At 55.7% G+C, this 27,808-nt stretch overlaps 2 protein-coding genes across 5 annotated transcripts; one reads left to right on the top strand and one right to left on the bottom strand.

Annotated features, from left to right (window-relative positions):
• Positions 1 to 3,029: 3,029 nt before the first annotated feature.
• Positions 3,030 to 7,932, top strand: FAM32A (family with sequence similarity 32 member A). The gene is made up of 4 exons (XM_053300738.1): positions 3,030 to 3,188; positions 6,530 to 6,668; positions 6,841 to 6,894; positions 7,585 to 7,932. The coding sequence occupies exons 1-4, from the start codon at positions 3,112 to 3,114 to the stop codon at positions 7,651 to 7,653; spliced, it is 339 nt and encodes a 112-aa protein (XP_053156713.1). The 5' UTR covers positions 3,030 to 3,111; the 3' UTR covers positions 7,654 to 7,932.
• Positions 7,933 to 12,675: 4,743 nt separating this feature from the next.
• On the bottom strand, positions 12,676 to 26,425 carry TPM4 (tropomyosin 4). Of its 4 annotated transcripts, none has more exons than XM_053300734.1 (9): positions 26,162 to 26,425; positions 22,420 to 22,545; positions 19,293 to 19,426; positions 18,896 to 19,013; positions 17,102 to 17,172; positions 15,979 to 16,054; positions 15,327 to 15,389; positions 14,643 to 14,712; positions 12,676 to 13,495 (listed from the first exon to the last, which is right to left on the bottom strand). In XM_053300734.1, exons 1-9 carry the CDS (start codon positions 26,273 to 26,275, stop codon positions 13,413 to 13,415), a joined length of 855 nt encoding a protein of 284 aa, XP_053156709.1. In that variant the 5' UTR covers positions 26,276 to 26,425; the 3' UTR covers positions 12,676 to 13,412. The 4 variants fall into 4 exon arrangements, with proteins under 4 accessions (XP_053156709.1, XP_053156712.1, XP_053156708.1 ...); XM_053300733.1 differs by lacking the exon at positions 12,676 to 13,495 and adding an exon at positions 13,814 to 14,035 and having other exon boundaries at positions 26,162 to 26,404; XM_053300737.1 differs by lacking the exons at positions 22,420 to 22,545; positions 26,162 to 26,425 and adding an exon at positions 20,525 to 20,682.
• Between the last annotated feature and the right edge of the window lie 1,383 nt (positions 26,426 to 27,808).

Here is a 27,808-nt window from a genome sequence, read left to right on the forward strand (position 1 = left end):
ACAAGCATAAAATCTATAAATGAGTAAAAACACACCGAAGCAGCAGTAGGAACAGTCATGTAAAAGCCTGGGTAAAAAGCCAAGATTTAGGAAGCTCTCTAAAAACTGTGATGGAGTCTGAGGAGCGAATGGCCGCTGGGAGAGCAGTCCAAAGTCTGGACTCGGCATACGGCAGCTTCCTGTGGGGAGGGGTCCACAGCTCAGGGGTGCAGCGTCTCTTGAAAGCGTTCTCCAAGCAGAGCAGGAAAGACTCTTGCCTGCCCTGAAACCTTGCAGAGCTGCTGCTGTTCATCACAATTAATGGGCTACCAAGTGGGGGGCAGTGGCAACTAAGAGAGAGAGGTGTTGACCTGTGGCCAAGGACTCAGTGTGCTGCTGCTGCTGAGGACAGCAGAACGAGAGTTGCTGCTTGCCAGAATGTTGAAATCAAACTAATTTTGGGGGGCTACAGGATATAACAACTAAAACGTGTCATCCGGGTGTCCACCTTTGGTAGAAATTCTCTCCCTCCTTAGTCCGGGTTGTTTCGGGGAAGAGTTTTCCAGCCACACCAAACTTCCTTTCCCATCGCTTGTGAGATTCGGCAGAAGAGGCATGGAGAAGCAGGGAGAATCCAAGCCGCCAAGAGATCCTCTATCCAGCTAAGAAGAGGCAGGGCGGTGCCTCCCAAATCACTGGCCCCCTCCATCCCCCACTTGCAGCTTGCTCAAGTGCCCTTAACTTGTGGGGCAGGAGGGATGATGGCCTGGAATCTGTTGGCATCAGGCATGGCCCTCCGCGCCCCCTTCTCCTCCCCCTCAGTGCAATCCTAGCAGGCATGTTTGCTTGGAAGGACGCCCTCGGGCCATTCATTTAGGAGATCCTGCTCTTCCTCCAAGGAGCTCAGAGCAGACACATGGTTATCCATATCCTCACAACAGCCCTGTGAGGTGGGCAACACTGAGGTGTACGTGGCTGGCCTAGAGTCACCCACCCAGTGAGATTCATCTCTGAATGGGGATTTGAACGTAGGTCTCCCCAGCGCTGCTTCAGGACTCTAACCACTGCACCACACTGGCTCTCTAAGCTGCAAAGTTAGCACTGCCCAAACTCTTTGACATCTGCAATTCCAGAGCTTTTGGTAATGTTCCGCCTGTTTTAAATAATTCTAGGAGGAAATTATTGTTAAACGTCTGAAGAACAAAAATTTAAAGGCTGGTATGCTTACTGGATTTGTTCTGATGGCTCCTGTAAGAGTCTCGAAGTGGTTTGTTTGTGTGTTTGTTTATTTAATACATTTAATAATTTATTTAATACATTTCTATACCATCTAAAACACAAGTTCTCTGGGTGGTTTACAAAACAATAAAAACAGCAAAAGGTCTAAGAAAATGATGCTCTGCTCCAAAGGAGCTTACAGTCCTAAACCCAACTCACTCGTTCACTCACACGATTTACACACGTTGGATGTCATCAGCCAGTCGGATTCTGTATTTCCCTGGGCAATGTGGAGGCGGCAGGTGGTGGGGCATGTGCTGATCGGCTGCCCCCAGCCCCCGCCAGGAGCCCGTCTTCCTGACTGTAGCATCTGTCTGTGTTTGTGCGCGTTCTCTCTCTCTCTCTCTCTCTGGCCTCAGAGCTGCCGGCCTGCCACACAGGTGCTGGTTTTGACCTTTAAAGCCCTCAACGGTTTGGGCCCTGGGGGGCCACCTGCTCCCAAGGGTCGCCTCCAGCTTGACAAGGTTATCTTGGGGGGGCTCCACTCCGAGTGCCGACAATGAGGGAGGCTTGGCTGCCGTGCACGCAGGACAGGGCCTTCTCTGTGGCTGCCCCCAGACTCTAGAATGCTCCCCCACACCGCCCGAGGCTATTTGCTCCTCAGTCTCCAACACCATTTTTAGAAAGCGTGTGAAATCTTGGCTTTTTGCCCAGGCTTTATATGATTGTCTCTACTGCTGCTGCTTCTCTGTATAGTGTATTTTGCATGGTTATTTTATGCTTGTATTTTAAATCTCTTTAGTCAGAGTCATGTTTCTATATCTTAGCTTAATATTTTAATTGTGTGTTTTTATAGTCTTGTTTTAAATTTTCTGTGTGAACCGCCTTGGGATTGTTTTGATGAAAGGTAGTATATACATTTAACAATAAATAAAATAGCGGGTGGGGGGCACACACATTAAAAAAGTAGCAGCAGCAGCAGCAGGGAGCCCGGCAGAGGAGGGGCCACCAAGCAGGGGCCTCCGGACTGGGGCTAATGAGGCCGCTTCTTCTTCCGATCTCTCTTTCTCTCTCTCTCTTGTGCTTTTCTGTTTTTCTTCTGCTTTTGTCAGGCATCTTCCTCCACATGATTAAAAGCCCAGGAGAAGCCCCTTTCCCCGGTGGGATTGGGGAGTCCCTTGCAGGGAGCAGCACACTTGGCCCCCAAGCCCCGCTCTCAGCGTTTGGAAACACAGTATAATTGCCCCCGTTGGTCCTTCTCGGTCGGAGTCACGACTTGTGGTGCCACCTTTGTCCCGTCCGTGGCGCGTGGCGTCGCTCTGAGGGATGGATGGAGTGTCGACTCTTGGCGACCACCGAGAGCGATTCTCTCCAGGCTGACGGCCTGTCCTCCGCTTGGCCTTGAAGAAGGTCTCTCCGGGGTGCCTTCGTGGCTGCCCTGATGGAGTCCCCCCACCTGGCTGCTGGCCACCCTCTTCTCCTCCTCTGGCCTCCCACTTTCCCCAGCATGACGGACTTCTCCAGGGAGCTGGGTCTTCGCATCGTGTGTCCCAAGCAGGATAGTCTGAGCCTGGCCATTGGTGCCTGGAGGGACGATTCTGGCCTGGTGGATCCTCTGGATCCTGGCTGTCCATGGCCTCCTCAGAAGTCTTCTCCAGCACCAGAGTTCAAGAGTGTCAACACTCCCCCCCCCCGCAATATCTTGCGGCTTCAAAGTCACTCTAGCCTATTTCACATCTATGGTTCCCTTGGGTGCTCTAGGCTCTGTTGCTCTGTGGTACGAAGTTGCCCTTCAGCCGCCTGCCAGTTCCTGCTGGTCACCTGATTAGGCCGGAAGTGGTGTTGCCGTCAGCTGGGCTTCTCGCCGCCCGCTCGCTCGCTCAGGCAGAGGAAGAGGGTCGTCGTCGAGGAAGGATGTCTGAATACGAGGCCGCCCAGCGGGGCCCGCTGCGGTTGAAGGGAGACGCTGGTGCGGTGTCTGCGGCCAAGAGGTGAGTAGCGCATGCGCGGGGGGGCCTGCTTGCGGACGGGTGGGGGGGGGTCTAGCCGCCGCCGCCTCTTCTGGGCCGAAGCGGCCTCATCATAGAGAGAGGTCCTAGACCGGCACTTCAGTGTGAAGGCGGGACTTACCTCGCACGCCTTTTCATTGGAGGCTAGGAAGAGGAAGTAGCTTTTGCCTTTGGCCCAACTGGTGCTGGCTTCCTGTGGGCGCCTCTGTTTCTTCCCCCACCGCCTCTGAGAGGGAGAGAGATGTGGGCAGGTAAACCTGAAAGGAGGCGGCCTGTTTCAAATGAACGTCTCCTGCCAGGTGGGAGCTGACAGCCCACAAGGGCCTCATCGCCACCTCACCCTTGACTGAGAAAGCACCTCGGCTCGGGCTGTTTGCTGCCCCGCCCAGAGCATAAGAAGGTCAGAACAGCCCCGCTGGATCAGGCCCATCTAGGCCAGCATCCTGTTTCGCCCAGTGGCCCAGCAGATGCCTCCAGGGAGCCCCACAGGCAGGAGCTGAAAGGATTTCACTACCCGGAAGACTTTGGCGTCATCTGCAAATCTGGCCACCTCGTTACTTACCCCTGCTTCTAGATAATTGATGAATCAATTAAAAAGCACCAGTCCCAATACAGATCCCTGAAGGACCCCACTTCTTACTTCCCTCCATTGTGAAAACTCTCCATTTATACCTACCCTCTGTTTCCTGTCTTTCAACCAGTTAGCAATCCACACATGTACTTGTCCCCTTATCCCATGACCGCCAAGTTTCCTCAGGAGTTGTTGATGAGGAACTTTGTCAAAATCTTTTTTGTGAGTCCAGGTAGACTATGTCAGCTGGATCACCTTGATCCACACACCTGCTGAGACTCTCAAAGAAGTCCAAAAGGTTGGTGAGGCACGATTTACCTTTGCAGAAGCCATGCTGGTTCTTTCCCAGCAGGGCCTGTGCTTTTATGAGCTTTACAATTTTATCCTTGAAGATTCTTTCCATCAATTTGCCTGGAACGGACATTAAGATAACCGGCACCTGTCATTTCCTAGATCGCCCCTGGATCCCTTTTTGAAAATCGGTGTTACATTGGCTACTTTCCAGTCCTCTGGTACAGAGCCCGATTTCAGGAATAAGTTATATATTTGAGCAAGGAGGTCAACAATTTCACATTTGAGTTCTTTGATGACCTTTAGATGGATACCATCTGGCCCTGGCGGTTTGCTAGTTTTCAATTTTTCCAGACAGTTTAGAACATCATCTCTTGTCACTTCTATCTGACTCAGTTCTTTAATCTCCATCCCCGAAAAGCCTGGTTCAGGAACAGGTATATGCTCAGTATCCTCTGGCGTGAAGACAGACGCAAAGAACTCATTTAGCTTCTCTGCAACCTCCATATCTTCCTTAATAATCCCTTTCACTCCCTCATTGTCTAATGGCCCAACCGCCTCTCTGGCAGGTTTCCTGCTTCTGATGTATTTAAAGAAGTTTTTGTTCTTCCCCTTGATGCTTTTAGCTAAATGTTCCTCAAACTCTCTTTTTGCCTCCCTTATTTTCACCTTGCATTTCTTTTGCCAGAGTTTGTGTTCCTTTCTGTTCTCTTCATTTGGACAGGCCTTCCAATTTTGGAAGGACGTCTTCTTCCCTTTTTAAAATTATTATTTATTTATTTATCATATCTTTACACCACCAAAAACTTACAACTCTGGGCAGTTTTATGGCTTCCTTGACGGTACCTCTTAGCCATGCTGGCATCCTCCCGGACTTAGTGGTACCTTTCTTCCCTTTGGGAAGAAAGGTACTAATCTCTACAATCTACTCACTAGTATTGTGAGTAAATCCCATGCATTCTAGAGCAAAGTGACTCTCCTGATTTTCCCTTTCAGCTTCCTTTTCACCATACTCCTCATTTTGGAGAAGTTTCCTCTTCTGAAATTCAAAGTATCTGTGTTAAACTTCCTTGGTGATTCTCTCCCCGCATGTATACTGAATTTGATCGCACTATGGTCACTGTTCCCCAAAGGGTCGATTACACTGATATCACACACCAGGTCCTGGGTGCCACTCAGGGTTAAGTCCAAGGTCGCCTTCTCTCTGGTTGGTTCCAAGACCAACTGTTCTAGGGCACAGTCATTTAGCGTATCTAGAAATTTGACCTCTTTGTCCTGACCTGACTGTGAATTTACCCAGTCTATGTGTAATTGAAGTCGCCCATGATTACAGCCCTGCCTCTCCTTGACGCCTCCCTGATTTCCTCCTGCAACTCCCAGTCACTGTCGGCATTATGATCTGGAAGGCGATAGCACGTCCCCAGTAGCACGTTCCCTTTCCGGCCTTGTATAGTCACCCACAGGGTTTCTGTGGAGGACTCCAGTCCACCTAGGTTTTCTAGCTTGTTAGATTCTATCCCTTCTCTAACATACAGTGCTACCCCTCCTCCAAGGCACCCCTCCCTGTCCTTTCTGTAGAGTTTATATCCAGGGATAAGAGTGTCCCACTGGTTCTCACTGCCCCACCATGTTTCTGTTATGCCCACTATATCTATTTCTGCTTTAGCAACCAAGCACTCCAGCTCACCCATCTTGGCTCAGAGGCTTCTGGCATTGGCATATAAGCACCTATACACTGAATCTCTCCCCTGATGTATGCTATCTTTCTTTTGACTCTTTGACCTTCTGGCACAGGCTCCCGCCTGCTCTTTATGCGGTTCTGCTCTGTCCCCTTCTGTTTTATCTGAATCCTTTGCACCCTCCCACTTTAAAGGATGGCTTTTACCGAACCAGATACTGCCAAGCTTCCGTCGGTTGTTCTCCAGGCGTCATTTTAAAAGCTGCTCTGCAACCTTTTGGATTTTAAGCGCCAAGGGTGGCTCTCAAAATGTACACCACAAAACTGTCGGCCTCTGGGGAATTCCCAGTTGGGCCATAGGAAGCTGCCCTTTGCCCAGTCAGCTCACTGGTCCGTCCCGCGCAGCGTTGCCTCTGCTGACCAGCAGCAGCTCTCCCAGGTCCCAGGCAGGACTGTGTCTTTCTCAGCCCTGCCTCCAGATGCTGCCTGGGACGGATCCTGGAACCCTAAGCAGGTGCTCTCCCACTACACTGCAGCCCCAGCCTTACAAAGCAGTGCAGCACAAGAGATCCCACCACACAATATTTGGCCCATGGTCTAGCCAAGGTTGACTAGCTCCATCAACCAACGCTTTCTACTTCATGTGTGAAGTTCACATTTTTTCTCCTTTGAATAGATCAAGTGGTTAAGTAAAGCACCAAAGCAACGTGTGTGAGACCCTGGCTCTTTTGACTGTTGGGAAGGGTCTGTCCAGTATGTTTGATCACGGCCGTCCCTTTGCAGGAAGAAGAAGAAAGCTAAGGAAAAGAGCAAGATTGTGGACCAGACCGTGAGCAGCAAGAAGCAGGAGGAAGAGAGGATACGGGCCCTGGACAAGCGGACTCCTGCACAGCTGGCCTATGAGAAGACTCAGGAGAAGCGGGTAGGCTTGAGGAGGCCCTTGAAAGAAAGGGAGAGCGGCCAAGTTGGGGCAAGGGGTTGAGCTGGGCCGATCTCCCCACTCCTCCCTGCCTCTGGAGGCATGGAGCATCAGTGTGGATTAGCCCAGGCCGCAGAGGAATGGAAGCAACCACTCTCCTCTTTCTGTTCTGTAGCAAATAGAACGGATCCTGAAGAAAGCCTCCAAAACCCACAAGCAGAGAGTGGAGGTAAGTTGCTGCTGGGAAGGCTGGGAGGAGCAGCCTGACCCCAAGCTAAACATAGAGGGCGGGGCGAGGGGCGCCTCCACAGTCGGCCTGAGAGGGTGACGCTGGACCTAGCACAGAGAGACCCTGGTGGCATGGAACGGATTGAGGGGGCGAGGCAAGGCAAGGCCAAGCCACTAGGCTTCCTTGTCCTGGGTGGTCTTTGTGGCAGCACTAACAGCACTTTTATGCTGGGAGAACCTTGTAAAAGGCTTCCTTAAAGTAGCCAGCCACGAGGGGTGAGGGATGCTAGAGCTCTGGGAAGCACCCCTGAGGCTGTGGGGGTAATTGTCACTGGGCAGGTAAGCGACGGATCTCTTCCATCCTCCTCGGACGCATGAAGGTGTGAGCCAGCAATATTCAGCAACAGTGTGTGTGTTCCTCCTCTTTCTTTTCCAAAACGACCTCTTGGGATGGTTTGTTCCTTTCTGAAGGGCAGAGTTCAGCCATAGCATCAGGCTGGCTAGGAGTCAGCAGAAGCCACAACTGAATCCGTGTGTGCAGGGGAGTCTGTTTCCAGGGTGCCATCCTGTCTCCGTGTCTTTGGCCATAAGCCCCGTTGAACCCAGTGAGGAAGCACACTATTCAGCCTGGAGGAGCAGAAAAGCTATCCCTGTTGCTCACAATTTGCACCTCTTTTCTTTCTTCTCCTAGGATTTCAATCGGCATCTGGATACTCTGACAGAACATTATGACATACCAAAAGTCAGCTGGACGAAATGAGCGTATTTGTCTTTTGGGAGATTTGCTTCCAAAATGTGTTCTCTAGACTAGCTCTCTGGCTTGTTCTGACACTTCCACAAACCCCTCTTTCCCATGTGATCGTTTGCATAAAATTTGTGGTCTGGCTTACTTTCTGCAAGTAACAGCAGCTGTTTCCTTTCACCCATGCTCTTTCAGTCCTCTTGTTGTAGTGTTAAATAACTGATTTGAGTGCAATTTTATTAGACGCCTAAAAGGCCAGATACAGAATATGAATAAACATGAACCTTCTGCTTTCTAGCCTCAAGCAGTGCATGTGGGAATTCTGGCACTCCAGCAGACAACTATAGTCTGATTCACGTGAGCACCTCATGTGAGCTCTCTGGCTACATCAAGTTGCATGAGGCAGTGGCTTCTTTCCCAAATATGCCACTTCGGGCAAGCACTTGTCCTGAATTCAGTGGAAGGGAGCCAGGGGCTTCAGCCACTAACCTGGATGAGACCTGTCTCCTGTCTGGCTGCATTTCTGTTTGGGGACTACATAGTAAACGCCTGGCACTTCAGAGGACCTGCTGGTTTATCGAGGAGAGGAGAGCTGGTCTTGTGGTAAAGGCAAAGTGGGCCATCGAGTTGGTTTCAACTCCTGGCACCCACAGAGCCCTGTGGTTGTCTTGGGTAGAATACAGGAGGGGTTTACCATTGCCTCCTCCCACACAGTATGAGATGCCTTTCAGCATCTTCCTATATTGCTGCTATATTGCTGTAGGTGTTTCCCATTTGCATTTGAATGGGAGAATACATGTGTGAGCACTGTTAAGCTATTCCCCTCGGGATGGGGCTGTTCTGGGAAGAGCATTTGCATGCAGAAGGTTCCTTCCCTGGCAGCATCTCCAAGAGAAGGCTGGGAGAGATTCCTGCCTGCAACCTTGGAGAAGCTGCTGCCAGTCTGTGAAGACAATACTGAGCTAGATGGACCAAGCGTCTGACTCAGTCTATGGCAGCTTCCTATGTTCCTAAGTGCCAGCTAAAGGCAGGTGTGGCTTTCACTCCTCTTCCCTCCCGTCCCCATGCTCCAGCACATGTGTGCGCACACACCCTTTTGGCAGTGACCAGGATCAGCAGCAAGACTGCTGCTCCCTCTCCCTACACAACATGACAATTGCTTCTCACCTGTGGGCTTCCCAGAGGCGGCATCTGGTGGGCCATTGTGCGAAACAGGATGCTGGACTAGATGGGCCTTCTTGGGTCTGATCCAGCTGGGCTGTTATTTTGTTTTTATTTATTTGTTTATTGTTAGATTTATATACCGCCTTCCATTAGGCCAGCGTGGTGTAGTGTTTAGAGTGCTGGACTAGGAGCGGGGAGACCCGAGTTCAACTCCCCATTCAGCCATGAGACTTGCTGGGTGACTCTGGGCCAGTCACTTCTCTCTCAGCCTCACCCACTTCACAGGGTTGTTGTGAAAGAGAAACTCAAGTATGTAGTACACCGCTCTGGCCTCCTTGGAGGAAGAGCAGGATATAAAATGTAATAATAATAATTAATAATTAATTAAAAACAATATCAAGGCAGTTATGTTCTTAGTACTTAATACATAACCGCTGCCAGTTATTTCTTAATACAAGAGTTAATGTGTGGTTTGTACACATTTTGAACATAAAGGGTCTTAATATGTAAGCCAGGCATTTCTGCAGGGAGGGCAGGTTTGGTGAGCGTGCCGCAGACTTCGCTTTCTAGCAAGATAGCTTTGGGATGCTGCGCCTCCCTGTGGCCTGAGGAAAATTTGTGTGAAATCTCGCTTCTTGGTGGCTCTTTCTCTCTACACCTGCAAGGCTATTTTCACACCTAGAAGGACGTCAACTCCATTAAAGTTAGTGGGACTTGCTTCCATATCGCGAGGGGAACAGTTAACCAACCTCTGGGGAACGGTCTTGGGGGAGAGGAAAATAATAGCAAGGTCCTTTAAAAAAAAGTGAATGGAAACAATGGAAAAGCCTGTGAGTTAAACCCACCAGCACACAGATGATTCTCAAAGAATCTGACAGTAGCCAAAGCATCCCACAGGGTATAAGAACTGTTAGTATATTTAAAACAAGAATGTCAATAATCCCTCCTCCCCTACTTTGCAGAGAATACTAACATAATGACTCATAATGACTAACATAATAATGTTTTCCTACTGAAACAAAAAGAACATGTTAAGGAATGTCTGATGTCCTTTTAATTTCAAGGCAACTGCTTTGAGTAGGCCATTATCTTATCAGCCATCAACCATTAAGTGGAGGCCTGAGGCTTAAAGGAGAGAAAGCAGAGCTACTCTGTCTATGCCCAGAGGCTATGTCACTTGTGTAAAGGTAAAGTGTGAATTGGTGTCAACTCCTGGTGCCCACAGAGCCCTGTGGTTTTCTTTGGTAGAATACAGGAGAGGTTTACCATTGCCTCCTCCCACGCAGGATGAGATGATGCCTTTCAGCATCTTCCTATATCGCTGCTGCCCGATAGAGGAGTTTCCCATAGTCTGGGAAACATACCAATGGGGATTCGAACCGGCAAGCTCTGGCTTGCTAGTCAAGTCATTTCCCTGCTGTGCCATTAGGTGGCTCAAACACAAATTACCTGCTCCTTATTCACTAGTGAATAATCATGTGGTGGGATCACACTGCCACTATTACGGAATCCAATAATTTCATTTAATTGTTGTTTTCAGGTAGGTGTGTGATTTTTTTCTTAGTTGAAAGTGTTACAAAAATTTTGGTGTTCAACATCAGGAAATTCTACCTTGTGGTTTGAGCTGATATGATTATTTGGTAAGTAATTTATAGAACTTCAAATCAAACCATAACTTAGAAAACTTTACTATTTGGATCCTGATCCAAAGTGGGCTGAGCGGAATGTTGCCAAGTGTGCAAACTTAAAATATCCTTTAATAACTGTGTTTTAAAAAGGAAAGGAAAAAATGGGTGCTATTAAAGTGGAAGTGGTATTCTGTGAGTATGGAAAATCAAGTTATGTGCCCAGCCCAGTTGAGGCCTACAATGCTGTTAGGATGGAGAGGCCTGGGTAGTAGCCTCTGTCAACACAGGCTTAAGATACTAGAGTGTTCTCCAAAGAACACGGATCAAAATCAGAAGTTTTCCAACAGAAAGGACCAATTGACCTCCACTCACCCCCAGGAGCGCCAGTCCCGTCCTGAGAGATCTCCTCAGGTTGCCCTTCTTTCGGTCGCTGGTCTCTGAGAGGTCCGTAGTACTAGGGCCCTCTGTCGCTGCCCCTTCACTTTGGAGTCCCCACCGCCACCAGATTCAGTCTGCCGCCTCCTTTTCAGCCTTTAAAACCTCATTGAAGACATTTCTTTTCCACCAGGCATTTGCGCACTTTGTTTGTTGGTTGGTTTTTAAAATCTCAGATGCTGTTTGTACACTGAGTCTGTGGCTTGGGCAATATATTAAATCTCTTAAATAAATAAATATTAGAGAACTGTCATGGTGGAGAAAACTCCTACCATAATAAGAACCTTTCCTTATGTCACAGCTCTGTTAATATCATTTGGAGTTTGCTGGAGGAGTTTCAGCATCTTAACATTATAAGCCATTATAATATTTTCTTGGTGGTAAAATCTAAATTGTCTGCCTGAAAGTTTGCAGTCTCAACTAGGGAACACCACCTCTCTTTTTCAGATCTGGAGCAGCGAGTGGCTAAGATGCAGCAGTTTAAATTCTAGACATCAGTTGTTGGCTACTAAGGGTGCTGCGATCCCAATGAGCCTGCAACATTACCCTTTGCACCGTGGCCACCCCCTCTGGGGCCGTGGGGAGCACAGGGCTGTCTCCATGGCGGCCGTGGAGTAGGAGCCCATGCGGGAGGTCTTGCCGTGGCATCGAAGGTGGTGCCAGACTGCCTCTGCACACAGGATTTTGCATCTGAGGGATACTGCCAAAGAATGGGAAGACCACTTAACCAGCATGGGTAAACTCTTCTCCGTGGTGTCTGATCAGATTGTCCTTTTTAGAAATTAAATAATCCAAAAACCTCAATTTAAGATAGAAGTTGATGCTTTACATTTTGACTCGTGCTTTTTTAAAAAATAGCGATGGCCAGCTTAGGTGCCCTATAAACTGTGAAGACTTTGTACCATCTGGTATATGCTGGCTTCAGAAATGAGGCTCCATGCACCCACACTTTGCCTCCGTCAGAGATGCAGCAGGGGCATCTCTAGGAAGTGATGAGGAAAGCTGCACCTGCCTGCCTGGATACATCCCTCCCCACCCCAAGGTCAAGTGTGGACACATGGAGCCTCATTCCTAGAGCAGGAGTCAAAACATGAAGCATCTTCTAGGGATGTGCCCAGAACCCCTCCAAGTTGTGGAGGCCATGGGAGGGCTGCCGTAAGGGTGGGGGAGGGTGCACTTACCCCTCCCACCACATTGGAGACAGCAACTGCCGCCCTGTTGCCATCCTCAGCCGGAAGTACCGGGCGCACGTCTGCCATGCAACGGAGCACCAGTGGGGGAAATGCAGCCCACGGGGTAAGTGCACCCTCCTCCACCCTCCAGGGAGTACCCCTGCCGCCTCCGAAACCTGAAACGGCCCCAGTAGCCGAAACGTTTGAGGCTCAAGTCTAACATCTTCACTCTCATCTTAAACCAAAAGGTTTTTGGATGACTGGTTGGTACCCTTGTATGCAGAAGCTTTGTGCCCTAACCTGTGACAGGAGGAAGGTCAGACACAATGGCCAGAGCACTGGCAAAGCTACCTTGTTTGCCAAAACTACCCTGTAGTGACTCACACCCTTTGAGAACAGCATAGGAAGGGAACAAGTTTTGTCTTCTTTTTGCTAGGGGATCTGAAGTAGGCGAATAAGTAGCATTTCTGAGGTTGGTACTGTGGTAGCAAACCTGCACATCTGGAGAGAAGTGGGCATTGTGATGGGTCTCTTCAGAGTGCAAAAAGATACCCCAGTGTCTGTCTGCCTCTCGGGCTCAGATGTGACTGTAGCATTACCCCCACACTCTCCATGCTTTAAGAATGCTCCATAAACTGAAATGTGTACATAAACACAAAGTTTATTATATCCAAAGGTAAAAAGCTACTGCCATGTTACAGGAGGCAGTCCAGGGGTGGGGGTGTCATAAGATTTCAGCTGGATTCATTTTGCTAATTTTCCCACCACCCAACATTTAATAAATACAGTTTAAAAACAACAACAGTTTTTCCCCATCAGAGCACAACCAATCAATTGGTTTTGGCACACACTTGTAAACTGGGAAGCCCAAGATCAGATGAATATTTAAGATGTCCAGTTTGTATGTTGAAGGTTAAGTCACTAACTGTAAACATGTCTATAAATATCACACTTCTGCATAAAAAAAGAATCCCTCTTTTAAAAAGACTTCCTGCCACTGAAGACAGAAGGCACCAGACCATTACTGCCACAGGAAGAAGCTACCATCCTCCTCAGAAGAGCAGGGTGCCCCCCGCCAGACTAGCACCTTTGGAAGATGCCTGCCACTGAAGAGGGAGGGGTACAGCTTTCCAGTTTTACAACCTGTCATACTACAGCATGACAGGAACAAATGAAACTACACTCAATCTGTGCCCAAAGCCATAACATTGAGAGGCAAAGTGAAGGGGAAAGAAAGTATTTGGTCCCTTGTTAGATTTGCTTTCTGCATGGATGGGGGAGGGGGAGGGGGAGGGAGGGGTTCCCAAAAGGCAACGGCCACTCCAAGCATGAGTGAGGGGGATTTCTTGGCCTTCGAAAGTTGGGCTGCATCCCCAATTTATATGCTGCCAAGTTCGCTTAGGGTCTGATCCAGCGTTTGGTGCAAAGTCAAGTTCTCTTCTTTCGCTTGGGCAACTTTCTCTGGTGAAAAGAGGAGACACACTTGCTTTAAGAAGAACAGTACCTATGACCAGAAGATTGCACATCGGTTTTAGCTGCACCTGCTTATAAGGAGAGCCCCACTCTAGGATTTCCCATTTCCAAACCACAAATTGTTGGGATTATGCCTTCAAAGGGGCCAGTTCTGAGGACACACCTTTGCCCAGAAGTTATTAAGACCCATATGACTAAGAATCCAAAGACAGAAATCAAGAAACTTGTGACGTATAGGCAAAGCAAGAGGGGAAAGACTTTTTATTTCATGGCTAGGTGGTGGGAAAGCCAAGAAACAGACAGAAATGCAAGGAAGCTTTTTAATTGAAGTCAGTTTTTACAGAATAAGAGAAAAGACCACTCAACTCGTGGGAGCACACCAAAGCAAAGAAAGCAGCAGGCACCGAGTATGGAAGGAGAGCCAGGTCGACAGAGCACCCTCCGTTTACAAGGAGGTCATATCATTGAGCGCGTGGTCCAGCTCCTCACTGATGGCTTTGTACTTCAGTTTCTGAGCATACAGCTCATCTGCACGTCAAAAGGCCAGCAGGAAAGACAGAGTGAGAGGCCCCAGCAAAGTTCAGAGATTGATGTTGTGCCGTGGAGTAAGGAAAGGTGGAAGAGACAGGGAGGAATAAAGGAGGAAGGAGGGGGGGGGAGGGGGAATATTAACAAACAAAGTGACAGGCTTCAAAAATGTCTCTCAAAATGCAAGGAGTTGTCTGCAAGATTGCAACCACAGCGAGAACTTCCACACAGCCCTCCTACTGCGCACAAAGGACTCCTGGGAGTTTTTAATAGCGACAGCGGGGAAGGGGTGGCAGGGAGGTATCCTGCCGCCCCAATTACTTCTGAAATTACGGTGCCAGACCGCAGTTTGGCGGTTCCGTGCACACCTGGTCCTAGTCCAGCCCTCATCATCATCACACCACCTGCTCTCTCCCATTCTCAGCCATGACACAAAGCCAGGTCTCCGTCCAGCAGCGAGAGGCCAACCAGATCTTTGGGGCAGAAGGAAAGACCTTGTGCGCACAGCACTGCTGACCTCCTGCAGCCACGCAGGGCCCTTTATGCTCTTCGACAAGAAGTTCAGGGGCTCTAACTGAACTTGGTTTTCAAAGGGCTCATTCCATACCTTCAAGATCGTCAATCGTCTTCTCCAGTTTGGCAACCGTTCTCTCTGCAAATTCAGCTCGTGTTTCAGCCTAAAAGCAAATATTAAGAACTGGAATGTATGTCACTTTTCCTCAGAGAACGGTCTCAAAGCATGATTAAGAACACACACCCCAGAACAAGTTGTTCTCGTAATAACTAATCTCTCTATTTTCCTTTCACTATTTCTACAACTGGACTAATTTTGGGCCAAACAAGTTAGGCAGTTCAGAAGTTAGTCCATTTACACCTCAAATGTTCCTGCATCCACCATCTTGAATCAGGGTGGATGACCCCATCACAAACTATGCCTTTGAGATGTCCCAGTGTCCCTCCACCTGTAGCAAATGTGGTTCAAATTAATTAGGTGGTCCAAAAAGCTCACTTGCACCTCAAAAGTTTACAAGCCTGCCACCTTGAATTGGAGTGGACAACATCACCACAAACGACGCCGTTGAGGTATCCCTACAACTGTACCAACGTTGGTTCATACTGGTCCAGGCATTGCGACGTTGATGCAGGGAGAACACACAGAATGGCGGGCGATCTCATAAGCCTACTGGAAAGTAGGCTAAAAGCAGGTAAGAAAACCAGAGACACACCACCAGGGGCCAACAGATCCACCAGTAACAGACCAGTCCCTGGAATGCAACCCAGAGATACTCACCTCCTTGAGTTTGTCAGTCAGAAGCTTGATTTCTTCCTCATATTTGTCCTCCTTCTCAGAGTACTGTGAAAACAGGACCAGAACAGGCCATTTGTGGGGTGGGAATGAAACCGTCAACGGAACTTTTGAGAAGTCTCTTGGACAAGATGGTCCTCTAAGATGGTGGATTCCGTCTCCAGCACATACTCCGGGCATGCATAAGATCAGGCTTCCAAGGGGAATACCAGCGTCTCCCTACCCCCCTTCTGTGGAAACAGGAGCCTTTGAGGGAGGGGATCAGCCCTTGGTGCTCCTGGCAGCTGCACCGAGGCAGGCAGAAGAGCGCAGAACCACATCTGGCCCACGTGGCGCTGCTGGGGCGGCTACAGGCAGAGCAGCCGGCAGATCCTGGGCCTCCTCCAGCAGACCCTGCCGCCTCCTCCTCCTCCACAGAAGCCTGGGGACTGGAGCCACACCCAAAGCGTGTGGCGCTGGATTAGGGAAGGGCAGAGGAAGAGCCGAGGCAGCCGCGGGCCACTGCCCAACCCAGCCTCACCTTCCACACAGGAGGAGGAGGAGGAGGAGGAGGAGGGGTGGACTGGCTGGGGAGCCATTCAGAACAGCACTGAGCTGGGGCCAAGTCCTCCCACAGCCCCGCCTCCCCCCCACCCACCTTCTCAGACTGCGCCTCCAGGGACTTCAGGTTGTTGGTGACGTTCTTCAGCTCCTCTTCCAGATCACTGCATTTCCTGCAGGAGACAGACACGGCGCCCCGCCCGGCCCCTGGTCAGCTCCTCCTCCTCTCCTTGGGGGCTCCAGGTTGCAAACCCTGCCCCCCTGCAAGACCCCCCCCAGGAGCTCTGCTCTGCTCTCCTGGCCTCCCTTGCTGCAGATCCCTCCCTGGAGAGCCCAGGCAAGGCACCCAGCCCGGCCTCTGCGGCCGGACAGTTCTGAAGAGGAGCCTGGGACCCGCCCCATGGAAAGCTCGAAGGCTGATGGCTGGAACTCCCCTCAGACTGGGCTTAGTGAGCAGGGCAAGCCGCAAACCCTCCGGCGCCCTGCAGAGCTCGGCCAGGGCTGGACAACAGGCAGCGCTCCAGAAGCCGCTGGACGTCGGCAACCCCCATCACCGCCAACAAGCGTTGGGTGTGCGGCCATTCAGCAACAGCGGAGAGCCACAGGCTGCCTCCCGCCGGGCTCCGCCCTGCTCCCAAGAGCGCCTGTGTGCCGGGGAAGGCTCGCTCTCGAGAGGAAGGAGAGGAAGAGGAGGGCCGCTGCCGGGCTGCCTCCTGGGACCTGCCGGCTCAGCCTGGCTCCCTCCTTTCCCCCTGGAGACCGTCCCAAGGCCAGTTCGCTTCTCTCCCTGTTTAGTCCCTGCCCCTTATTTCGGAGAAGCCTCTCTCCCCTCCACCCACCGCTGAGGCAATAAGCCACCTCTGGGCTGCAGAACTGCTCACCTGCATCGAGGCTCCCCCGTCCCAGAACTCCCCACAGCCCAGCTGTTTGGGGCTGCACTGCCGGAAAGGGAGCGGCTCAGAGACCGGCCCCGATGCCGGCCAGCATTTGGCTCCCAGAGCACATGCCACGCCGGCTGCAGCTGAACTCCTTGGCTGGGGCAGCACCAGGGAGCCCCTCCCAGGACCGGGCCAGGGCGAGGGAGGCACCCCTGTGGTCCTGCTCCTCCTCCTGCCAGCCCCCAGGGTCTCCCGACTCCCCCCGGACTCCTGCTTGGGCTGCCGCTCTGCAGTGGGCTTCCCCGCCCTTAGCCAGGCTCCCAACAGGAAACCCCCACTCACAGCTCAGACACCTCGGCCCGTTCTTCAGCTCTTTCCAGCTCTCCCTCCAGAATGACCAGTTTACGGGCAACCTGCAGGGAAAGCCAAGTCTCAGCCCGGACCTCCCAGCTGCGCTTCAGGGGGCCAGCACTGGGGCGGTGAGGCAGGCCCCAGAGAGAGCGAACAGGGAGCACTCGGCGGGTGAAGTGCTTCTAAATACTGTCAGAGCGCCGGGGGGGGGGCGGGGGGGGCTTGGTTTCCGAAGCCAATTCAAGTGTCAGCTCTGCAATACGAGGCTGGAAGTGGGGCAAGCAGGGCAGTCCCCCCCCCAGCCCCCTGGCTGGGCCCTCTGCACACCTATGATGAGGCAGGAAGCACTTCGGAGGATTCTCTCACCCACCCACCGCCACGTCCAGGGTCTGGGCCCCACCACCGTGGCCAGGCTGCAGCTCACTTGCAAACCAGCTGCAGCCCCTGGCGGTTAGGGTTGGGACAGGGCAACGGGCGTGCTGCTGCTCTCCCTCGGGCTAGGGTCAGCACCCTCGGAAAGGGCAGCAGCATCCCCCCCCCGAGATTCCCAGCATCCCCCCCCCGCACACCTCAGCTGCCTGCCTCTATGCCTGCTGCTGCTGCTGCCTGTCGAATGCCCAGGATCCATACAGAGAGGTGAGGAGACTAAAAGGGTTTCCAGGGAACTCTCAGTCCCATCGAGTGCAGTGGAATTTCTAGGGCAAGCCTCTGTTTACTCGGGAGTAGAGTCTCACTAAGTGCAGCAGTGCACGCAGCGCAATCCCGTATATGTCTGCTCAGAAGTAAGTCCCACTATGTTCAGTGAGATTAGTCCTGAGGAAGCGTGCCAAGGATCACAGCCACCCTTATTTCCAACTGTAGCCTGAGGATGCACACTTACCTGGGAGTAAGACTCGGACAGAGACTGTTTTCACGGAGTCTTACTCCCAGGTAAGTGTGCATGGGATCGCATCCTCAGGCTGCAGTTTTACATAGTATTGCACAGTGGGACTGAAGAGTTCACATACATAGGACCGTCTGTTATGCAGCCCTATTTTCAAGACAACCAGTTTTCTCTCCCTTTAAACCGTCTTCCTCAAAACAATCCTGGAAATGGTGGCTTGGGGAGGATTCCCTGTTCTTCCCCTTCCTTGCAGAATGGAGCGTGCCGCCACCTTTCCCCCCTGCCTTGCTCCTGTGCCTTTCGCAGCAGCCCGGCATACAGAGATAAGGGGGCGGGGACACGTTGCATCCGTTCTGAAGTGGCTGAATGAGGACCACTGGACCAAAGAGGGAGGTGACCGCTGCTCGCCCCCAGCCCTGCACCCTCCTAGCGGCAGCCCTGAATGGAGGACCCCGGAGAGGAAACAGAGTCAGGTCCTGACCAGCGGGGCGGGGGAGGAGGCAGCACAGTTTGCAGCCAGAGGAGCCCTACAACCAGGAAGAGGTGGCACAAATGTATAAGAAAAAGCGGCAGAGAGGAGGGAGGGAGAAAGAAACACCACCCAAGGAGAGTTAGGACCAGCCACTGGAACCGACCGCTGGCATCTCCCCGACCTGCAGAGCTCACAGGGCAAGCAACCAACTGTTTGGGGGGAAAGGGGGGTCACCCATGGAGCTCAGGGGGCAATGCGCTCACCATGGCCATAACTGGGCAGTTTCCTACCAAGTGTAGGTCAGCTAAAGCTTGGGAGCGCTCTCTGGGTGGGCCTGCCTGCCTGCCAGGAGGGGAGGTTCACTAGCCCGCAGGAGGAGGAGGAACCAGACGGGCTCCAGGCTGACCCCACATGGCAAGCGCCTCCTCACCTCTTCGTACTTGCGGTCAGCCTCCTCCGCGATGTGCTTGGCCTCCTTCAACTGCATCTCCTGGATCTCCATTTTCTCCTCGTCCTTCATGGCCCGGTTCTCAATGACCTTCATCCCTCTGCAGAAGGAAAAGAGAGGAGGAGGAGGTGTTTTAAGGCGCAGGCAAGCAAACTGGCCCCCAGCAGCCCCCCCCCCCAGCACGGTCCTGACCAGGATGCCTCTTCACTGGCCCAGCTCAGCTGCGCATGGAAGGGGAGCGGAGGAGCACCAGGGGCCACCCCCCCACACACACCATCACCAGTGTAGGGTCCTCTCTTGCCCCTTCCCAAGCTCCTCTCGGGAGACTTCCTCTGCCAGCCGCCCATCACAGGCTGCGGGGTCAAGCGGGCTCCCCTACCTCTCGCTTTCATCGGCGGCCTTCTCGGCCTCCTCCAGCTTCTGCAGAGCTGTGGCCAGGCGCTCCTGGGCCCGATCCAACTCTTCTTCCACCAGCTGGATACGGCGGTTCAGGGCTGCCACTTCCCCTTCAGCCTGTGCAGAAAAGGGAGGCATCCCTGCCGGTGAGAGGCAGGCGCAGGAGCCCTCCCTGCTGGGCCCCCCGCCTCGCCCTCTCCAGACCCACCGAGAGACAGGCAGAAGCGGGCCCCAGCCAGGGCTGTTTGCCCCCCCCCCGCCCCAGCCCCCCGACAAAAGCCCCGTCTAGCCCTGGAAGCCTCTTTGGAGCGCGACAGAATCCTGCAGGGGCGCAAAGGCCGGCCTACCTGGAGCCCCGCTCACCGCCGCCGCCGCCGCCGCAGAAAGACCCGGAGAGCGAGTTGGAAGAGGGGAGGAAAAAGAGGGGCGCCAGAGCCCAGAGCAGAGGAGCGGGAGCCGCGGCAGCGACCGCCTCCTTCGGGGCCCTGCTCGAGCGGCTGCTCGGGAGAGGATCCATCCGCTCTGGCCGCCGCCGCCGCCGCCACCTCTCCCTGCAGGCTGCCGCCCGCTGCGGAGTCCGGGAGGAAGGCGCAGCGGCCAGCCGGCGTCTTCGGCCGCGCCAGCGCCTCGGTGTCAGAGCTCGACGGCGGCCCCGACCAGGGCGGAGGAGGCTCTTCGACCTCGGCAGGCCAGGCCGGCCCTGCCCGCTCCAGCCGGCGCGCACCGCAGCAGATGCCGGGAGCCCGGCCCCGCCAACAGCCTTCGGGGGCGCCCGACGCGCCGGCCCCAGCGCCCCCTCCGCTCCGGGGGCCGAGGCGCAGCGCGGCCGCGGGCCATGGCGGCTTGCTCCGAGGGAAGGAGCGCAGAGCCCGCCGGGCGCCCGGAGAGCAGGAGGCAGCAGCGGGCCGAGAAGAAGGCGAGTCCCGCGGCCGGGCCGCCGCCCCGGCAGGCAGGCAGACGTGGAAGGCAGGAAGGAGGAACCGCCCAGCGGCTGCGGCTGAGTCAGGGCCGCCCCGCCTCCCGGCCGCGGAGCGGCTGCCCTTATACGGGCAAAAGGCACATCTGGGCTGCGGCGGCGAAGCCCGCTGGAGAGAAGCCCGGAGCAGGAGAGGGAAAGAGGAGCAGAGGAGGAAGCGGGCGGAGACCGCGCGGCCGGCGAGCGGAGCGGAGAGGAGAGCGCCCGCCCGCCCGCTGCTCCTTCCTGGCCGGGCTCACGTTCTCGCGCAGCTCCCGCTCCTGGTCGCGCTGGCGCTGCAGCTGCTGGGCGCGCTCCTCGGCCTCGTCGGCCTCCTGCTGCAGCGCCTGGATCTTGCGCTTCACCGCCTCCAGCGAGCCTGTGGCGGTGGCCATCCCGGCGGCCTCTGCTGGTCAGCGGGGCCTGGGCGCTGGGCACGTGGCTCCTCTGGCGAAGCTCCGGGCGGCGGCGGCTGCTCTGGGTGGTGGCGAGCGAGGCAAGCGAGGGCGGCGGCGGATGGGGCGGGGTCGTGACGTTGGCACCGCTGGAAGGCGGGCCCGTGACGTCGTCACCGCTGGCAGCGCGGCTTGTCCTTCTCGGCCAAACTTTGGGCGGGCAGGGAGTGCCTCTGCGCATGGGCAGAGTGCCCCCCTCCGCGCGCACAGCCCTCCCTTCCTGTGGCGATTCCAGCCTCTTTCTGCAGGGCGAGCAGGGAAGCGTCGTCGGGCCTGCTGAAGGATCGGCAGGGGCCCTAGAGGGGAGGGGGAGGAGACGGCGCCCCCACCCCCGCAGGCGCTCTGCGCTGCTCCAATTTGCCAATCTGGGCGGGGGTCTCTCTGACCTGAAACTAAGGGCTGCAAAAAACACCCTTCTCTGGTGCGAGGGCGGGGCTCAACCGGGAGCAGCGATCCTGGAGCACACTGAAACAAGTTGCGCTGAGTTCCATGGGACTGGCTCCCGAGCAAAGGGACCCCCCGGGGGCTTAGCCCCCGCCCCGCAAGAGCTGCCCCGAAGGCGGCGGGGCGGGGATTGAACTGGAGGCGAGTGAGCAAGGCGACCAGTCAAAGACCCGCGGGAGGAGACGGGCTGCCTGGCAGTGGCGGTGTTCACAGTGGAAGCTCCATGCTCAGAGGCAGTCTACCCCCAGGAGCCGAGGCAAGCAAGGGGAGGAAAGGAGTCCGGCCTCTGGCTGTCCCGTGAGGACTGCTGCCGCTGGACGCAGGCCTGGTGGGATGCGGGGAGGGAGGGGGGTCCGGCTCCCCCAAGGAGGGCCCCCTCCCAGCCCAGCGAGGGCGCCTGCCTCTCCGCACCGGGTCGGTGGGCGGGTGATGGGAGGGGTCGGCGTCCTGGCCCCGCAGTGGGCCTTGCTGGCCCTACTGATTCCGCCTCCTGCCACTGCCAGCTCCCCCCCTTCGCGGGGCGGGGGGCTGGCTGGCCACCTTCCAGGCCACAGACGGCGCCCCGCCCCACCCAGACCCAGGCAAAGTGCGCGGTGACTGGAGCCTTCTGTCGCGGCTACCCTCGTTTCATGACGGGCGGGGCGAAGATGGGGAACGCCTGACCGAGGAGGAGGAGGACGCCCCCCCCACCCCGTGTTGCTTCTGCATATCTGGTGGAGCTTGAAAACTCGTGTGTGTGTGTGGTTTGTATACAATCGAAATAAAAGTGTCTGGGGGTTTTAAAGGCAATCGTGGTTCCCGGACTTGGCCAATGGGGGCGGGGGGGGGGGCTGTGGCGGCCTCCGGGCCCTCGCAGGTCCTCCGCCGCGGCCGCTGCTGCCCGGCAAGGCGCTGCCGGCAGAGGGGCCCCATGCGCTCGCCGGCTGCCCCCGAGGCCTCGAGAGCGGCGCTCCCCGGCCAGGTTCCCCCCTTTGCGCTGGAGCCGGAGCTGGCCGGGCAGGAGCAGCAGGGCGGGCCTGGGGCGAAGCGGGGCCCCTTCCAGTTAGTTGTTCTCACGGGGCTCAAAAGCGCCGCCCGGGCGGCCGCCTTCCTTCCCTGCCTGCCCTGGGCTGGGTAGGAGGGAGTCCTGCTGTGCATGCGGGCGGGGGGCAGCCTGGGGTGCCGCCGAGGCCCTCCCCCTGCGGGCAGCTCCCACCCGGGTCCCCAGCAGCCCCCCCGCCCCCCGCCCGGTGCGCCGCAGCGGGTACTCTACGCACGTCGGTGGCTTTCTTCTCCGCCTGCTCCAGCTTCTCCTGCGCGTCCTTCAGCGCTTCCGAGTACTTGTCCAGCTCATCCTCGGTCCCCTTCAGCTTCTTCTGCAGGGCCACCAGCTCATCCTCCACCTGGCCAGAGCGGGAGCAGGAGGAGGGGGAGCCCGTCAGCCGCGGCGGCAGCCCTGGAGGCGGGAGGGGAGGCGCGCGGCGGCCTGGACCCGCCAGCCCGCGCCTCCCGCTGCCTCCAGCCCAGCCCGGCCCCCCCCGGCCACGCGGCTCCCGGCCTCAGCAGGCTCTCTAGCGCGCCCCCCCCCCCCCCGCCTGCCGCGCGACCGGCCAATCGCTCGCCTCGCTGTCCGCCGCCTGCCAGCAAGTTCTCCTGGCAGCGTCGCGGGGGGGGGCTTCCGCTCCCAGACAGCGGAGGAGACCCCCCCTCCCCGGCGGCTCCTCCTGGGACCCTCCCCTGCTCCTCCCTGGCGGGATCCCTGCTGCGGAGTGCGGCTCTGCCACCTCCAGCCGCCCGCGGCCTGCACAGGTCCCCCTTTCGGAGGGCAACATGGGGGGGACTCCTGCCGCCTCCCTCCCTCCCTCCCTCCCTCGCCTGGCTCGTGGCTGTTCAGTGGAGCCCCTCCTGGGTGCTTCTCGGTGTCCGCTGGGGCCATGATCCGCCCGCCCCGCATGGCAATGGAGGAGTCCCCACACCCCCACCCCCACCCCCAGCAGGGGTTCTTCCCAACCTGGGTTCCTCCAGATGTTGCTAAACCACAACTCCCACCACCACCACCACCAAAAGTTGTAGCTGGGCATGATGGGAGTGGTCTCCAGCAGCAACATCTGGAGGAGCCCAGCTTGGGCACCCGGGCTGTGTCTGCGCCCTCCCTCGGAGCCCCTGCAAGCAGCTCCCTTGCCCCCACACCCCGCCCTGCCTGCCCCATGGTGCAGCAGGCCTCCCTCCCTCCAGCTCCCTCGAGGGTGGGGGTGGGCAGCAGCAGCAGCAATAGGCCCCTTTCCTCTTCACTCGCTCCTTGGCCTGAGCTGCCAAAAGAGGCCCCTGCCTTATCGCTGTGGGGTCAGCTTCTCTGGCACCCTCCCTATCACTCCCCTGCTATGTATGGCGTTCCAGGCATGAGCCAGAGGCCTGGAGAGAATGCCGCGGGTTGTGGGGCGGGCTGGCTGCCTGGTGGGGCCGAGGGGCTGCCTGGGCCAGGAGCAAGGCATGCTGTGCCTCTCTTGGTCGCTGGCCTGGGGGGCAGGGGGTGAAGCAGGGGCCCCCCTTGGCCCCCCCTCGCTGCTCAGGGGCTGGGCTGGGCTGCAGAGGGAGCTGCCAGCCAGGGCTCCGTGTCCTTTTCTGTGGCCTGCTCTCACTGGCAGCAGCTTCCCCCAGTTCCAGGCTCCGGGGCCTCTCCCAGCCGCCCTCCCTGGAGATGCTGCCTCCAAGGAGTGAGCCTGCCTGGGACCTTCTGCGTGCCAAACAGCAGCCCGGCCACTGGGCGGCCTGCAGCCCCATCCCCTCAGGGGACTCTCTTAACACAGAAAATGCTCCCAAGTCGTCACTCATCCACATGCAAACCAAAGCAAACCCTGCTGAGCAAAGGGGACAATTAATGTTTCCTACTTACTGCAAGGTCACCTTAAGTGGGGCAGTGCGGAAATGCTTGATAAACAAGCAGGAGGTTGCCGGTTCGAATCCCCACTGGTACTACATCGGGCAGCAGGGTTATAGGAAGATGCTGGAAGGCATCATCTCATACTGCGCAGGAGGCGGCAACGGTCAACCCCTCCTGTATGCTACCCAAGACAACCACAGGGCTCTGTGGGCACCAGGAGTCGAAATCGACTTGACGGCGCACTTTACTTACTGCAAGACCTTAGTCTTAGAGTGTAAAATCTATTGCTACTTAGGTTTTAAAATGTGCTTCATGCTGGTCTGTGACCGTAATAAAGGTTGATTGGCTGACACTGCAAGACCAGCTATCCCAAGTATGTCCAAGCAGGAGATGCCAGCTTTGAGACCAGCACTTCTGACGCCATGCATGCGCATGCGCGCACACACACACACACAGGCCTCTGAACTCCCTCCTCCATGAGCCTAGGGAACTCCCTCCTCTGCTCAGTAGCTGGCTCTCCAGGGTTTCAGACAGACAAAGGATCTGCCCTTCGTGAGGTTTAAGGTGGGATTCCTAAGCGGTTTCCCGTCTTGTGCTGCTTACACGGTCCAAGCACTTGAGTATTATTCTCCCTAATCTTACCAGACCCAGGGAAGGTAGCCCCCCCACCCCCCTTAGTACAGTATTTGGGTGGAGGGGAAGGCCGAGGGCACCACCCTGCATGACTTTACTTCTATGACAACAGATACTTATATGCCGCTTTTCGACAAAAACGTTTCCAAAGAGAATACATCAGTACATCTAATAAGATGGATCCGTAGCTCAGGTCCTGGCTTCCGGCTGACACACACACACACACAGCTACATGGGAGGCAGCTGGAGATGCACTTTGGTGCCTGCCCTGGGCTGAAATGAGGAGGGTGAGTAATTAATTAAAGGAAGGAAGGAACAAGCTGGCCCCCAGCCAGTGTGGGCTGCTTTGGGGGGGGGTGGAGCGGGGAGGGAGGTGATCTTTTAAAAATAAGTGCACAGCAGCAGTGAAAAGGCTTGGCCTCCTGTTCCCTAGGCAGGCAGGCGAGAGCCGGGTGGGGCTGGAGTGGGTGGCCAGGCACTCTTCCCCAGCGGGCCCCTTGCCTTTCTACACAGCGGTGGCCATGGGCCAGTGGAGCCCGACAGTTGCCAGCTGGAGCAGGCCAAGCAAGCAGCCCGGGGAAGAGCCAGAGCCGGCCGGGCTGCTGCCGCCTCCCAGAGAGGGCTCTGCGCGAGTGGCTGCCAGCAGCATCACAGAGACCCAAAGAAGGTCATCGCTAAACCCAGGTAACGAGAAGTTCCGTGCCCTGATGCTGGTGTCGAGGGCTACAAATAAGCGCTTCCTAATCCCCCCTCAATCCAGGGCTCCCATGACCTCATCCCCACCACCACGGAAAGTATGAGGAGGAGGGGGGGGCTCTCGGTCCCCTGGTCTCTCTTCCGACTACCTTTTGTCTGGGAAACTTTGGGACTCCTACTCCTAGGTGGCGAAGTATTCAAAGGTAAGTCCCTGCTTTAGCCTACAGGTGGCTGGTAGTCATTCTAAGGCAACGGGCCCAGCCCAAAGCTGCTGCTGCCACTGCTGCCACTGCTGCCCCCCCCCCCAGCTGGGGCTGCTTCTCTTGAGCTGGCGCCATGGAGTGCCAGGAAGGGTGAGCAGAGAAGTGGAACCGGCCCCTGCCTCTGCGAGGGACACCCTCCTCCTCCTCCTCCTCCTCCTCCTCCTCCTCCTCCTCCTCCTCCTTCTTCTTCTTCTTCTTCTCCCAGCCCAAGTCCCTAATCCGCAGCATGGAGGTAGTGCAACCAGATTCGGTTCCGAGAGTGCCTTGGCGGTGGCTGAGCGATGGTGCGGGGAGCCCGGAAGACCCACAGGATGGACTCTTCATGGTGGTGGTTCCCATGCCAGCCCTGCCTGCCTTCCGGGCACTGGCCAGTGGAGAGACCTGCTAGCGGCTCCCACCAGCGGCCGCTGCATGGCCCAGCTAGAGAGCCTGACGGGGTCTTGTTCTTGGTGATCAGACCTGAGCAGGCAGAAGGCTCCACCAGCTCGCCCATGGCCAGCCCCCGCCACCCACGATGCCACCCAGCTCGCCTCTGCGGCAGCTCACCTGCTTGCACTTGTCCTCCGCAGCCTTCTTGTCGGCCTCCGCCTGCTCTGCCCGGTCAATGGCATTCTCCTTGTCCAGCTTCAGCATCTGCATCTTCTTCTTAATGGCCTCCATCTCTGCAGTGTGTGGAAGCAACCCTCGGGCAAGGTCCTTTGGGGAAGAGAGCCCTGGAGCAGAGGCTGGCTGGTGTCAGCTGGCAGGCGGGCGGGCGGGCGAGCGAGTGAAGCTCCCGGGCAGCCGGCAAGAGTTTTGAGCTCTCTCCAAGCCCCCTGGCTGCTCTGGACGCTGCTGCGTCCGCCCTGGTTGGCCCCCAGGTCTTTCGCAGGCAACCTTTCGAAGAGATAAGTTGGAACAGAGTCAGTGGAGGAATCGTGAGCACTCGGTCCTCACCTTATTTGGGGCTTGGCTTCTTTCAAGACAGAAAAGCACTTGTTTCCATTTTTAACTTCCCGGCTGAAGCAAACGGGCTTGCCGGGGCCACAGACAAAGCTCCCCAGCCTTTGCGGAGCAGCAGCTCAGCCCAGGAGGGCCAGGAGGCCAGGCTGGTGGGAGGACCACGGTGATCCGGGCTGGGACCCGTCTGGGATTGCTCAGTGGACACGGAGCAGCACACTGGTGCGCAGGTCATTGGGACGAGAAGGGGAAGAGACCCAGATCTGAGCAGACAAGCGAAGAAAGCTCTTGGTTTCTGTGCCTTCAGGCCCTTGGGGTCCGCCTGCTTCTGAGCTGCCCCCTGAAGGATACTGTTTCCTCTAGAAACAGAACAACTAGCCTAACAGACAAAGAGGTGCCGCTTATAATGGTGCAGAGGAGGCGGCTTTGATCCGTGGGGTCCATTCAGAGAGAGAGAGAGAGAGAGAGTGTGTGTGTGTGTGTGTGTGTGTGTGTGTGCGTGTGTGCGCATCCTCCAGAGAGAAAAGTTCCCCTTCCTTATCCTGGGATAGTCCCACAATCCAGCATCAAGCTCGCTGTCTGAAAGGCATCTAGCTGGCCTCTGTTGGAAACAGGATGCTGGGCTCAAGGGATCGTTGCTCTGATCTAGCAGGCTCTTATGATCTTAAAAGGAACTTCCATGCTCAGAGACCTCTGGAGACTAGAGAACAGGGACCCATGTCAGGGCTATTGCCTTCTCATCTGGCTTGTGGGCTTGCTGGTGGAAGCATCTGTGGGATGGATGCTGGATATGGCGGGACCCAAAAGAACCTTTGGCCCAAGGGAGCTGAGCTGCTCTGCTGTTCTTAAGCTGCTTCTGGAAAGCAGAGAGCTGGTCTTGTGGTGGCAAGCAGGACTGGTCCCCTTAGCTAAGCAGGGGCCACCTTGGTTGCATATGGATGGGAAACTAGGAGTGTGAGCCCTGGAAGAGATTCCCCCCACACTCAGGGGATGGAGCCGCTCTGGGAAGAGCATCTAGGTTTCAAGTTCCCTCCCTGGCAGCATCTCCAAGAGAGGGCTGAGAGAGAGACTCCTGCCTGCAACCTGGGAGAAGCCGCTGCCAGTCAGTGAAGTAGACAATCCTGAGCTAGATAGACCGATGGTCTGCCTCCGTAGATGGCAGCTTCCTGTGTTCCTGTGCATGAGCAACAGGCTCCCCTTCTGCCTTTGCTGATTTCTGCTACACAGAAATAAGGTTGGGAGCCTGCAGGCAGA

The sequence above is a fragment of the Hemicordylus capensis genome, chromosome 2 (genome assembly GCF_027244095.1).
Source record: "Hemicordylus capensis ecotype Gifberg chromosome 2, rHemCap1.1.pri, whole genome shotgun sequence".
Taxonomy (NCBI): domain Eukaryota; kingdom Metazoa; phylum Chordata; class Lepidosauria; order Squamata; family Cordylidae; genus Hemicordylus; species Hemicordylus capensis.